The sequence below is a fragment of the Haliotis asinina genome, chromosome 16, assembly GCF_037392515.1.
Source record: "Haliotis asinina isolate JCU_RB_2024 chromosome 16, JCU_Hal_asi_v2, whole genome shotgun sequence".
Classification (NCBI taxonomy): domain Eukaryota; kingdom Metazoa; phylum Mollusca; class Gastropoda; order Lepetellida; family Haliotidae; genus Haliotis; species Haliotis asinina.
Window position 1 is genome coordinate 20,141,835 of NC_090295.1, and position 14,393 is coordinate 20,156,227.

The window sequence follows — 14,393 nt, forward strand, 5'->3', positions numbered from 1 at the left end:
ACCATGCTGTGTGGAATAAGCCGATATGGTTCGAACTGAAAACGGTTGTTGACGTCAGACGTTGATTTCACGGTGCATGCATGAATGACGTGCTTGTATAAAAATGATTGTGTGCTTTCATGACAGAAAAGTGTTTTAGGGAACACAGTAAGGATAATGAGGATCGCGCTAAGGAATGAGTGAGACATGGGCATATCTCGTCCAGTGTAATGCATTCTTACCGCTTCGAAACATAATTGCAATAAACTCCATTTCAGTGTAATGGTGCAAATTACTGAATGACAAAGATATATATTTAAATTAGTTTACATTTAGAATTCATTTGATCCAAATAGTTACATTTGAAACCGAAATATAGTTAGATTGTTTAAATTGACCAAAACTGCGAATAATAAAATATGGCAAAATGTGACCAACATAAGTCATTCTTACTAAATTAAAAACATACAAAATCTACAAATACACAAAATATAACACCTCAGCACTTCGTAATACAAAGAAATATGAGCATATTAATCAAAAAAGAAAAAAATATTTAAAACTGGTGCTTGCGAAAAGTTGCGCATCCGCCGGTGAACTACTACTGGAAACTCGTAACATCGTAGGGTTTATGTAATGACATGCTTGTGGAGATGAAACATCAGAGAGCGGAGCTTATACGCACTCGCTGAGCTTGACGACCTTGTTGCTATGACGGCGTCATAGGGCATTGTTTCAAGGACGTGCTTTTGAACAAAATCACCTACAATTACGTAAAATAGTGTTACGACGTGTCTTTAAAATTTGTGGTGCTGTATTCTAAAGGTAGGAAAACAATGGCGTCTCCAGCTGTGAAAGGGCATGATGACAAGAGAAGGGAGGAGGGTAAGGATACTGACGTTTAGCGTCGCCTTTGACCCCTGGATGTCACAGGGACATATATGTCCTTCCTCTGCATCCCTCACTTTGAAGTCCATATGTATCCCAGTGTAAGGGGTTTTCGACGATGAAAGGCAAAAACGTATTTTTTATAGTTACGAATCATGATCATTTTATCAAGCACCACCCACATTATATTCATAAAGTATCAGCCGTGGTTATGCTTTGGAAACCGGATTTTACTACAATAGTAACTGCAACATGTGTCACACTAACGTAAATAATCAACAATGCCGGAAAGTGCGGTCACCATGGCAATGAACCCAATGTTATTGCAACATACTTCTAAATAATGATTGTTGCGGTTGCAATATTCACCACCAGCAACCACATAAGTACCTGGCGCAGCCCCCTCACACTAGCGACAAAGCATTGATCAGCGTCGAATTCAATGTCATTCCCCATGGGCGGTTTCCTCAAACAAAAAGGATCTCTAGTTCGACCTTCGCGTCCAATACAGTCCCAAAGACGTTCTAAGGTGAACATGTGTGGCGCCGTTCGTCAAACCGATCGTAGCGCTACGAGCCGGAACTCATTGACTTACGACTGTCATAGCGCTACGATCACTTTGACGAACAGGGCCCTATGCTCCAAGCGAATATTGATAATCCTTCGAACAAACTGCTCTGCAAATTACAGATCGAGAAAAGTGAAATCCAATGTTGCCACTCATTAATATCGTAAAATGGTTAAGGTAAAGGTGATGCAGCACTTAAGTATCCAATACTTTATGTTCCTAACATTGTCCATTGTGTTCATAAACTCCAATGTTAGAGATCAAAACTGCAGTCACATAGGCTGGTCCAAGGTTGGACGAGGTGATTCACTCCCAATTTAGTCCTGAAAGTTAAATAAATGGTCCTTGAAACTCTCGTGAAAATGAAGTGTACATCCCGTTTTCTCAAAAAGCTGTACCTGCCCCTGAGTCATACGAAACAACCCCAAACCATTCTTGAACCACAGTAACTAAGTACTGAGATGTTTACCGTGAGCACAAAACTGAATTCCAAAGTCGTGGTGGTGGTGATATATTTGCTTCCTTGTAAATCGGATATCACGTCACACAATATCACGAGAACAATTATTGACTAAACTGGTTATTGTGGTATTCTTTATCGTATGAAACGTCTTTGTTCAAATGTTAGCTCTTGTCAGACCCAGCCTCTCAACCCTGCCCGCATTCACCAATCGTCAACAGTGTAACACAGGCTTAGTCGTGCTCATTTCACGATAGAAGAACAGTTATTGCAAGAGTGGATCATTGATTTGGTTCCATAAATTTACATGTCAATTGTGTGACGAGACAGTTCCTGGTAGTTTATTCTGAACTCAGATAGGTTATACATCCTTACCGTTTGGGAAACACGACAGTATGAAAAAGGCAGCAATGCCGTTTTGCAAATTGTGGCCTCTTAATTTACATTTCTTACAACACCTGATCATTGTCGTTTAATGGGACGTCCCTTCCTGACAAGGGAGACAACTGTGGTGCTCTATGCATCCCTGATCAAATTTCCCAGGACTCAAAATCAGGGAGAACAGTATGAGAGTGAAAACCGACATGGTTTGTGCAATTCTGTGGAGACGATTGTTAAGCACTGCTAACACATCAGTTTTGAAAATCAGTGAAGATCAATGATTGTTATTACTTCTAAAATTAAAATTAAAATTGATTACTTTGATTTCATCCAAGCTAAAGGTATCAAATTGTTTTCATCTGACTGGAACAATCATTCACAATACATATCACAGGCCTACCAACCAAGCCTATTGACAATAGATTCTGAGCATTCACCTGGCGTGAATGTTTAATCTTGCAATGCACTTCACTGTACTCATTTTAGTTAAAAAATAATGAGAATATAAGCTTTAGGAAACAGCTGCCTTTTCATTTTTTGATAACATTACAGACTGACAAAAATAACTTAAGATGTTATTCCTAAAGTGAGTGCAACTTTACAAGCAACAATTAAGAAGTTCTTATCTACAGGTTTCTTAAATATTGTTCCTGCCAACTTCTAAAATGGAGTGAATGAGTTCAATAACTCAGCAATATTCCAGCTGTATGTCAAAGGGCTGTAAATAATAGTCTGGACCATACAATCTGGTGATCAACTTGTCCACTTACAGATGGTCTAGAACTAGAGGGCTCTACCAGTAGTGAAAACAGACTCTCTATAGAGCAGTTGGTAGCAGGATAATTATGTTCTGCTTGAATGAGTGAGTGAGTTGAAACATGCTTGAAACATGACAAGGAATCTGCCATACTTAATTTATTCTTCATGTAAAATATATATTATTTACAAAACAGAATTGCCATTCATTCAATATGAACATTCAAACAGTCAGATCTGACAGGCACACAGTCTTGTACCCTGAGTACAGGCATATCATAAACAGGTCTGAAGAGACCAGAATTTGTGATGGACATGATTGTTATATACAACATGATACATCTTAACAGAAGTTGGAATGCAAATCATTAATGCCAAATTTAGCAAACTGAACATTCTGTTAACTCTTACAATAATATTCATAAGCATAACTGCCGAAACAGACAGCTAAACACTATTTACCTTAAGTTCAACACATCACATTTTTTTCAATTTTTAAAATCAACCTTTTCAGCATAAGTCAATTGCACTTGTGTTGGTGACTGGGTCTTTTGACCAAGCAAAATAATTGTCATACATTAATCACAGCCATAACTTCAATATCTGTACAAATCTGCCAACATGATTATGACCTGAACTGTTGACAAATTAATATCTGAGACAGTTCACCAAACTGACAAAACAGAAAATTCTGTCTACATGTTGTCTTCTTCATTTCCAATGAAACAGGAAAACAAGAAAAACAGAATGTATACCCATGTAGTTTGGTCTCCACTGTAGCTTGGGATAACTCTTTTCAAACTGTCAACTGTCTGGCTAAAGCCAGACATAAATACATATTTCTAGTCACAAATTTATTTTGGACATATAATTTCCCTGATGTCATCAAACTGTTTAACTGTTTAACTGGCCAATGTCTCCAACATATTCCTTTGTGTTTCTCCCATAAAGTTATCACCGACGGTATATATCATATCGGTCCCTGGAACTTGCACGATGACCGTTTCGATGTTTCCGAGAACGATGTCTATCTGGGCTGTATCCTCGGTCTTTTTCTTTGTAGTATTTCTTTAGACTTGACTTGGAGTAGTGCTCTTCATGGGACCGACTCGGAGATCTAGTGCGTGATCTTCGCTTTCGCTTGTGGGAATGCTTTTCTTTGTAAGTGTACCTGATGGGTGACAACCTCCTTTCTTTCTTGTATTTCCTGGATGGGCTTCGCATTTTCTTCCTGGACACTGGACTCCTGCTTGTACTTCTGCTTGATGAGGTTCTTGAGGATCTGGAAAAATAATTGTAATTAAATAAAATCAACCAAAATACCTGACATCAACAACCTTAATAAATTCATGGTAATTTGCTAATTAGATTAATTTGGATGCATTACCTTGACCGTGAACGACTTCGACTTCTATCTGAGCGGCTTTGATCACTACCCGAGTGGCCCCTCTTTTTGGAATTGTGATTGTGGCTCCCATGACTAAAATAGATAATGGCTTCATTTAACAACTGGCTTCCAGATTTCATCAAAATAACCTTTAAAAGATTTTCTGAAGTGGGTACAGTATGTAATTGTACACTGATGAGTGGTATCTGCTTTAACTTTCATTTCGGTAAATAGAGACATACATAAAAAAATACTGCTGCAATCGACTAATAATAAGATGAGATGCTTTTGCTGACAATAAAAATATATATATGCCTGCCTGTGTGGTCCATAGCAACGCTAGTCAATTGGCATTATACCAGCTACCTTAAAGCATCTGCTTACATCAGATAGATTCTGATCAGCTGGAGGGCAAGTAAGCAAAGCAATATTTCAGCTATTTGACTCGGCCAGTAAATAATCTCAACCAGTTCAGTGAGTAAGTAACAGTGATCAAAACTAACTCTAAAACTGTTTCCTGAGCGATGGACTAAACAGGGAACGTTAAGTCTACCACAGATTCTATGTTAGGGGTAAGTTCAACCCACCTTCCATCAGAATGATGATCTTCTTCAAGTTTGACCTTCCTCATCCCAGGCAATATGGACGGATTCGGACTAACATTTTTGGGGGAGTCTGAAAAAGAAGGTGTTCACAATAATAATTTGAAAGAAGTAAGCATTTTTCAATGTCATTTTCAACACTTTGAAATAGTCTCAAACAAATGTGCAAGTTTGGGATGTATATATATGAAGGTCCTCTGGAAGTCAATTAATAAAACCTTACTCTGTCTAGAGGTTGAGTTGGGAGTGCCATACTCTGATGCAAGTCCTTTGGCCTTGAGTTTTGCTTCTACCTGAATCTTCTTGGCTTTTTCCACAATCTTCTCAAGTTCATCACAGTTTGGCTACAAACAAAAAACAAGGTACTAAACAAGATGGAAAACTCTCACATGAATTACAATAAAGAGATACAACTTAATATAATTTCACATGGCTTAACAGAACATATACCCACCTTTGGTCTGCTGTACAGATTCAACAATATTATGCATATATCACGTATCTCATCTTCATCCACTTCAAATAAGTAATACCAAGGAGGACTGTCAGGCAAGGGAACCTTGAAAATAAATAGAATATATGGAACACTGATATAAAAGCAACACCTGTCTTGATCAGTTTTTAAGAACTGCCAAATTCAAGGTTTGAAGAATAGAAGTTACTTCCCAACAAACTGTTTTTAGAGAAACAACACATGGCTCTTTTAGGTTTGATTCAAGTCAAGCAAACACAAAACATGACATGGTAAACTATCTTTCACACACTGAATATTTACTGCTTTGCAAGTACTGTACATTTCTCTCAATAAATATATTGCTCTGCTACGAAGAATATAGATTCATATCACAAAGATTCTCACCTGTAGTTGTCTGGCTGCTAGGTATATGCAAGCACAAGCTATTGTCTCAGGCTGGTACTTCATAAACACGTTTGTCCGGAAACTGTCATTCATGTAGTTCCTGTAACACAAATTTGACACTGCAATCCTTTTTTAACCAACAAAACAAATGATTTCTGATATTCCATTTACATAGTTAACTTTCTGATAGTTCTGACGCAACAAGGACAAAAAGGACATTATTACAATCAGGCAATACATTACCATTCAATCCACACACAATAATACAGTGTTAAGTTAAGATACAAATTCATCGTAAGTGTTTCTGTTGTATGAATCACAGCTCTCATCTATCCTGATGTCTGTCAACACAAAGTGTTTCTCTTTCTGCAATTCAACCTCATTTGGTCTTACCTCAAGTTTCTGAAACTTGACAAAGTTACATGTTGAAATGAATATGAATTCATGAAATAAAATTGCACCCTTTGTAACAACACACCATCTTCACAATGTACCCCGCTCAAAATCCTGGTCAATGTCACTGAATAACTGTGCATGTTCCTTGCAGATCATGGGCTACATCCTAGCACGTGTGCATGCCACAATTACCACAAGTCCCGTTACCACCTCTCACGGCATGCTGCCATGCCCCAGCAAACCAGACTTCCAACTGGAGGCCACAGAGGCTGCTGTCAGCCTTACACATCAGTTCTCCCACGCTTCCCTCAAGGCCAGAGACAAGACATCTGAAAGAGTCTCACATACTAGACACTGTAAATAAGTTCTCACAGCCTCAAGTGGACACTTAATGCTTACTGTCTAAATGATCATGCCATCTTTACTTTAGACTTTGCAAATGCAATGGCAATTATTTTAACATTTTTATCCACACATATCCCCACACACTGGTGTGAATTAGAACCACAATGCTGTCGAGTCTTGATCTTTCATTTGTTGTTTTAACATATCCACAGTCCTTGTAGAAGCTTGAGTGAAAACTTGGCTGGGAGTCCAACGTTGCTTGCAACTTTGGGAGGCGGTTGAGTAAAGTTGTGTTGCTTGCATTGGGTGCAATAACGTCACTCATCCATTGGCTGGGTGAGGCAATTCAACACTTCTACCCACCTATGCTGGGGTAGGCAAAAGGAAAAGAATAATATGTTAATGCCTGTTTTGAAACACTTGTGTGATTAGAGCAGTCAGAGCATGGGATACAAGACAAAAGAAACAACTTACCAGGGATGAATTTGTATCTTTCACGAAACAAAACTGCATTGTTATAATGTCCTGTTCAAACGGAAAGTGCCTCATATATTCACGAGACAATGCAACTACTGACCTACACTGTATGAAAATACTTACCATGCACACTGCACCAGGCGCCGGTTGTTAGCACTATCTAGCACTTGCAGGTACATTACAATGATCTGGAAATAGAGAAATCTAAATTCAAACAATGACATTATTAACATGTACAAAATCCTGTTCATACGACTGGCATGTTAGTCCAGTAACGGATAGCCCTGCCCCGTTTTTAATGCCACAATTAAAATATTACCGTATAAATCTAGGTACATAATTGCAGCCTATTAAAAACAAATCAAGCCTGTGCAGATCAGCAATTAGTATCTTAGTTAAGTTCAAAACTAAGATAGTGCATCGTCTGATCACTTAGGTCCTATTCTAATGAAAAATTGTTTCCTGTATGTTCAAAAGAAACATTCCTACTATTTCATAAGTTATGGAGATATTATGTTATGTAGAACTTACTTTGTGAGGATGTTTGACATGCACACAGAAACCGAGTTCCTTGAGGACACGTCGCTCTGCCTTGATAACTTGGTTCTTTATGTTTATATAGTTCTGGTCGAGGATAAGGGGTTGGATGGTCCTGGAACAAATCGCACATCTCACATACTGACCAGTCAGCAGAGGGTCAGTAACAACTCACTGCCTGCACAGTTGGGTCTAATAGCCAGTGGTCTCAGCAGGCTTAATGCTATCAAAATGCATGCATGGTACACACCAGTTCTCATCGCATAAACAAAAACATCTGAGCAGTTTAATAGAGACATGTTCAACTCATGGTATAACATCAATCACAAGAAAGTATATAAATATATGTTTGTAGGTTTTTTTTACAGCCGGCATTTGAATTGGGCATGACACATTTCCATTAGCAAAAGGTGTGTCCCATTCAATATCAAAGCATTTGAAATAGTCCAATCACTTCAAATGTCAACTGATCTTGTGCACACAGCAGAATGACACTCCATGTACAGAGTGATCAAGTATCAAGGCAAGAACAAATAAAATGTGTTAAGGTTCTTTTGTTTAGGCGTGAGACTTGTTTATGTCGCTTTTTGTAATATTTCAGTGATATCAAGACGGCAGATACCAGAAATAGGCTTCATACACATGGGAATGTATCACAGGTGATACCCACTATGGATTAATGACATCCTTGGTGAATGCAAATGCAAATGGAAGCAGATTTTGGACTTCGCAAAATAGAAACTACTTCCCAACCAGGCCATGTGTTCTGTTCCAGCCATATAAAAGATGTACCAAGTCCGTTTTTTTCAGTAATCACACTCATCAAATCAAACCTTAGCAAGGCAAGTGGGACTTTCTCAAACAAGTGGCATATGCTAAAAAGAACAGGATATTTTTTTTGGTTGTAAATTATGAATGTGAGGAATTTTCAGCCCATGTTTAACTACTACTCATATCAGCTTCTGGATACATATTCTGCACTGTACTATCTATTTCAATAGCCTCTGAACAATATGGGTCATCCCCTGGCAATACTGGAATGACAACTTCTTTCTTCAATATTCATAAATCACAAACATCTTTAAACAAAGCAAGACAAAAAAATCTTTCAAACATAACCATCTCCAAATTTGCATCAACCTAAAATATATCTGGCCCATATTATGATCCCCATTCAACATCAAAAGGCCCTCTGGGTTAGGACAGTATAGCAGATTTATCAAAGTTGTCTCCCTTGAAAGATGGGCACTGAAATGTCGGAACAAGCGGCGACTATTTAAGTGTGTGGAACAAATGAGAGTTCAGTTTTACACCACTTTTAGCAATATCCCAGCAATATCATGGTGGGGGGAGACCAGAAAATGGGCTTCACACATAGTACCCATGTGGGAATCGAACCTGATTTATCTGTGAGACAAACAAATGTTTTAACCACTAGGCTACCCCATTGCCCCTCCAACAACTGAGAAGACTATTATCCTGACCATTGTGTTCCAATGTGAACATGACCTTGCACCTCAACAGCTCTCTTAACTTATCTTCGTGTACACATCATGAAATCTGAGGTCACACTTACAGCTCCCTCTTCTGAAAACTTGTCTGCCTCAAGAACTGTAGTCACAGAATATTAATCTTTGCATCTCCTTCACTTCATAGCCATCAGAACTGCAACGTCCCTTGACTCATTCAATTTTCATTGAGGACCCATCTTTTCAGGAAATACAACTTTTAACCACCACTACAGTTTTAAGCTGTACACACTGGGCACTGGGAGCATACAACAGTATGCACACTATTATCAATTAACTAATTTGAAATAGTTTCACAGTATTCAAAACAGGCCTACTTAATAATGAATTGTGAGATGTAAAAGTGCTACTGTTACATAAATATAATGTCAACTGACAACCCATGGTAAGAATCAATAACTTGAGTTGTACATTTAATAGTTAAACTGATGTTAACTCATTGAAAGTTAGCATTTCAGATACTTGAACTGGTGTGTACAAAGCCTGAAAGTATTTCTTGGTGATTTGCCACATACGTATCGTGGGGCAGCATACTGTAGGTCTCCAAATTTTTGCATAAATATTCATTGAATATGATGATACAAGAACTTATAAGGTACATTTAAATGTTTTGTTAAATAATAAAGTCTTCCATAAAGAAGACTACTTCTCAATAGAACCAAAGAGCTCATTCCCATACAGGCACATTTAATTCCTGCCAAAATCCCAATTTCTCAACTCTCACATATGACATACATAACTACTGAGCAAAAATATCTAGTTTAATGTGTGTTTATGCAAGTATTTGAACTGAAACAAATCATTTCAGAGAATCATCTTTGGCAAGCTTGAGCAGGACATAATGCGCCTCATTATGCAATATTCCAGTTTCAAGATAGATCAAACAAATTACAAAATGGTTTAAAGAGAAGCTGGGAAGACAACCAACAAAGTTCTATCACCTGATCCATTTCGAGGCCTTTGTTGCTGTTACCAATCCTAAACAGGCATCCCCAGAGAGCAAAATATGGAAATTATCCCCAAAAGCGTGGAGTTAGTAACAAGCATGCTGGCACCTTTTTTTTCACCTATTTACATGTATCCAACAAAATCATGCAAGTTGTGAATTCAATATATATCATATATAAAGCTCATCAGAATGTGTCTTTTCTCCTGTATCCTTGACAGTGATAATGGCACAAATTTCATCAGTTTTCTATTATTTCCAAGCCCTCAGAAATATGGACATGCAACTTTTAACATGAAATAAATACAATGTCTGCATTATAAACAGGAGCCAAAATCAAGGTAATGTGCTTTTGACAGAACAGATAGATCAGCATGTGAAGCAGACGTCTAGTCTTTTTCATGCATTATTTCAAAACCAACTACAAGCTGAGCTTTAAGTGTGATCATCAAAAAATCAGCACTTTTGCATACATCCATATTTCACTGTGCTTCATAGCCATATGCCTATATAAAAAAAGAACCAGACAAGACATCGTCTGCTTGATGAATTATCCCCCTTTGTTTAGTCCTTTCTAGTTCATGACAATCCTGCAGTTGCATCAAAATCACAGTGAGCCATATGCTTCTTGAAAGATTTACTGTCGACATGGAACTTGAAGTTGAACTTGATATCTGTATGCTTCGATTTTCTCCCTCATTTCCAGCAAAATTCTTTTCAGTTGCTACATCCTCTTCTAATTCATCAAAATAGGCAAATGCTATTACATAGAATGACATCATGAACTTACAGACAAGAAAAAGACTTATATTCATAAGCGTAATACAGCTTCTGAAACAATTCATGATCAAATTCGGTGTAACAATCCACAAAGTATCGTGTCTGTTTAGGAATGAAAAATAAACATGATCAAGGCTTCTCATTGAACTTATTCGCCATTTTAATAGTACATGAATGAAACAAAAGAAACATTAGTTTCAATTCTTCTATCTTCAATTTAATTTTCCCCATTACATTCTTGATAAGTTTGCAGCTTTGTCTACAACATCGTAAATATTTGCCACAAGTACCACCCCTTCATAACTTGCTGAGACCACTGGTAACAATATGACCATACAAACCAGGTTTACAATAAGTGGCTGGGAGGTTGTCAGGTGAGTCACATGAGAGACTCGTGTGATCACCAGATTGTTCCACATGCCATTCACGAAGGCTTCCATCAACTGTGCAGGCAGTGAAAGAAAAAATAATACAAGTTAATAAAATTACAATTAACAACAAGGTAAACATTTACATTAGTTGTGAAAACATTTAATCTGGCTCAGACAATGGATGGTCGCAGATTTGCAAAAACATTTTGCGCCTAAGCAAAACATATTTCTTATCTGATATTATCAACAGGACCTTTGTATCTGGTTTACATAATTCTTTAATTATTGTGTATTTTATGCTAACAAACATATTTTAGAGAAAGAACATTGTGTCCTTATGTACTTATATGATACAGTATTTCTAAGCAAGCAAGTGAACAATCTTGCAGTCTCATATTCTGACAATTTCTGCTATACGTTTGTGGGATATTCTTTGTCGTGACTATAGTTGAAAGTTAACTTCCGAACATTATTAAGGACTAACAGTGATCTGAAACTATCTTACAAGACACAGATGTGAAAACAATATAATACTATCAATATGTGCAGGTACTATAATAAAAATTCAAAATTGAAAAAAAAACCCAAAAACATATTAGCCTTGTTTTGAGCACACTTATTCTGCCTTGGCTGATTATAATTTCACACATGAATTTAACTATCCATAAAAAGTCGGCTGTGAATACATTATTGAACCTGGAATCCCATCAAGAACAACTGCAGATGAGTATCTGTGAGACACAACAGATGTCTTACTTTCTACAAGCCTGAAAAAGTATTTAGTATCATATCCAGTTAATTATCGTGATAACACATTCATTTTGAAACAATATAACGACAAATAATGCTACTCAGGGGTAGAAAAATCCCATCGCCCGAAGCCCAGGACAATTTAGATTTCATTTCGGGCAATCAAGTAATGACATCTTACTTGTCCGTGGACTAATACACAGTTTCCACTTGGGGTTTAGACCATCAAATATACTTCAAATCTAACCAAAATGTAGCGAATAAATTTTGGAAAAATAATAAAGTAAAGTTATCTCTTTGCTATTTATCACTCTTCATTACGTAATGAAATCACGACAAGTGGAAAATTAGTCAGGACAAGTTACTTTCTTAAAGACACCTGTAATGTGGCAAGCGGCTTTTAAACTTGAACCCCTGCTACTTCACTGTGAGCTGACAGGAAATTGTGGCATAGGTCAGAGCCTTGTCTCAAAAGATAAAAATTTAAGGAGATCTCACATTTACCTCAGCAACTAAGTAGAAAATCAATCTCAGAATGACTCATCATGTGCATTTCCATTTTCAAAATGGATTTGAAGTGTAAGACACTATAAGTCCTATAATAAAAGTGCCCCCACCAAAATTTATTTTAATCCAGCCAACCTGTCACACAAGAACACAATGAACCAGTACCCAAACTTAGAATTTCATGTACAACTTTACAATATGTTCACAGATGTCTTAGTCCATCATGTGTGTATCCTAAACGTTTAATGAACAGTGCTTCATGTCGACATCTTTCAAAAAAACCCAAAAAAACTGCAGCATATCTCAGGGCTCCAGATAATTTTTCAACATGAGTACCTGTGCCTTATTTTTTCAATAGAGGAGTACTGAGATATATGCACCATTGCTACTCTTGTGTAAACAGGTCAGTAAACAATAAAGCAATACTTTTTCTGATAAATATGTCTGTAAATGATTCTTAGACGGTACACCATTACTGTGGTGCGCATCTGCTACGTTTTCTGATTTTTCTCCTACCATATCCGTGTACATATCTGTACATACGCTGATACTTCCCTTATCTGGAGCCCTGATACCTTCCTAAAAATAACACCTCAATTTACATTTTTAATGATTTTAGTAAAAATGCTTGCAGCCATAATACCAATGATATTCCGGTTAGAGAACATATTGTAAATTTGCTCTGAATTTCTTGACTTGATCACAAGTTGGTACATACCTGCCACTTCGAACTTGTTTGATGTGATGGAAAACGTTGATCACATCCCTTATTCTCCGTGGAGACTCTTCAATTTTGGATGCCAGGTTGACACATGCCATAGCTACAACCTGGAGAAAATTAACACCATCAGTATTCACTCAAACAGCTATGACCACAAAAACCTCCATCTGATGGATGCCTTGCACTTGTAATGTTGAACGCTGTCTTTATATGACATTCATATGGTAAGACTACAGAATACCGGTAAGGGTTCCTCTCGTTCCCCCATACCAAATAATACTTATTAACTGACGTATACTAGAATTCTTCACAAAATCTACCTCAACAATTACTAGAGAAGTCCCAATAATAACAAAAACACCTTCAAATTAGGTACAGTATATAGTTTTCAACTACTTAGTTTTACCTCTGTTAATTGAGAAGAAAGATTATAGGGGAACGGAAGGAACTAATTCCTGGATATCTTCTGCTGTCTTTGACTGGTAAGTATCCAGTATTCTGTAAGTGTACCCACAAAATGACTAACCCCGGGACAACTTGATCAAAACTCCGGACATTATAAACAAATTTTACGGGGTAATTTGACTTGTACGCTGTTGAAAACAATATAGTCTCTTACCTCCATGTTGTGTTTTACGAAAGATTTCGAATAGTAAAATCGCTGGAACAGAACTTGCCCAGTGGCCATGGCGACCTACAACGAAAGCAAAGAATCTAAGCCACAAACAAATTATACACAGAATGCTCAACGATAAACAACACTAAGATTATTTGAAAGACAAAATGGCCGCCATGACTAACCTGTGGAAGTTTGAGTAGGATCCCCGACGTCTGAATAAGCTCACATCCCAATATTCGGAGATCTGTTTCGGTTTCAAAATCAAGGCCATCTTGCATGGAAGGTGTCTCTGACAATTTCTCGCTCTGAACAAGAACATTGTCTAAAGTTAAAATAACTTTACTGAAGTCACGAACAGTCAAAGGATTCACCACGCTGTCCGCCATGTTCCTTCGTGATGTTGACGCACTACATACCTCCGCAGATTTTTCACTGTGACACGCTTAAGGTGTTCTCAAGAAACAGTGTGTACGAGAGCACAACAGGACTGTAACAATATTTTGCACAGACAGTCGTAATTACTGTGGTAAATTGC

At 37.4% G+C, this 14,393-nt stretch overlaps 1 protein-coding gene across 1 annotated transcript; it reads right to left on the reverse strand.

Moving 5' to 3' along the window:
• Window positions 1-3,176: 3,176 nt before the first annotated feature.
• LOC137268890 (cyclin-L1-like) lies at window positions 3,177-14,283 on the reverse strand. Its single transcript, XM_067803489.1, has 11 exons — window positions 14,041-14,283; window positions 13,859-13,933; window positions 13,237-13,346; window positions 7,630-7,750; window positions 7,222-7,286; window positions 5,881-5,980; window positions 5,476-5,580; window positions 5,245-5,365; window positions 5,007-5,094; window positions 4,420-4,512; window positions 3,177-4,314 (listed from the first exon to the last, which is right to left on the reverse strand). Exons 1-11 carry the CDS (start codon window positions 14,242-14,244, stop codon window positions 3,987-3,989), a joined length of 1,410 nt encoding a protein of 469 aa, XP_067659590.1. The 5' UTR covers window positions 14,245-14,283; the 3' UTR covers window positions 3,177-3,986.
• Between the last annotated feature and the right edge of the window lie 110 nt (window positions 14,284-14,393).

What these genes read in the sequence shown, in the direction of transcription:
- LOC137268890 (XM_067803489.1), bottom strand. Translation starts at nt 14,244, where the DNA reads ATGGCGGACAGCGTGGTGAATCCTTTGACTGTTCGTGACTTCAGTAAA. An exon ending in TCCTACTCAAACTTCCACAG is followed by an intron (nt 13,934 to 14,040) that starts GTTAGTCATGGC and finishes CTTTCGTTGTAG; the next exon opens with GTCGCCATGGCCACTGGGCA. An exon ending in CAACTCAACCTCTAGACAGA is followed by an intron (nt 5,095 to 5,244) that starts GTAAGGTTTTAT and finishes CTTCTTTTTCAG; the next exon opens with ACTCCCCCAAAAATGTTAGT.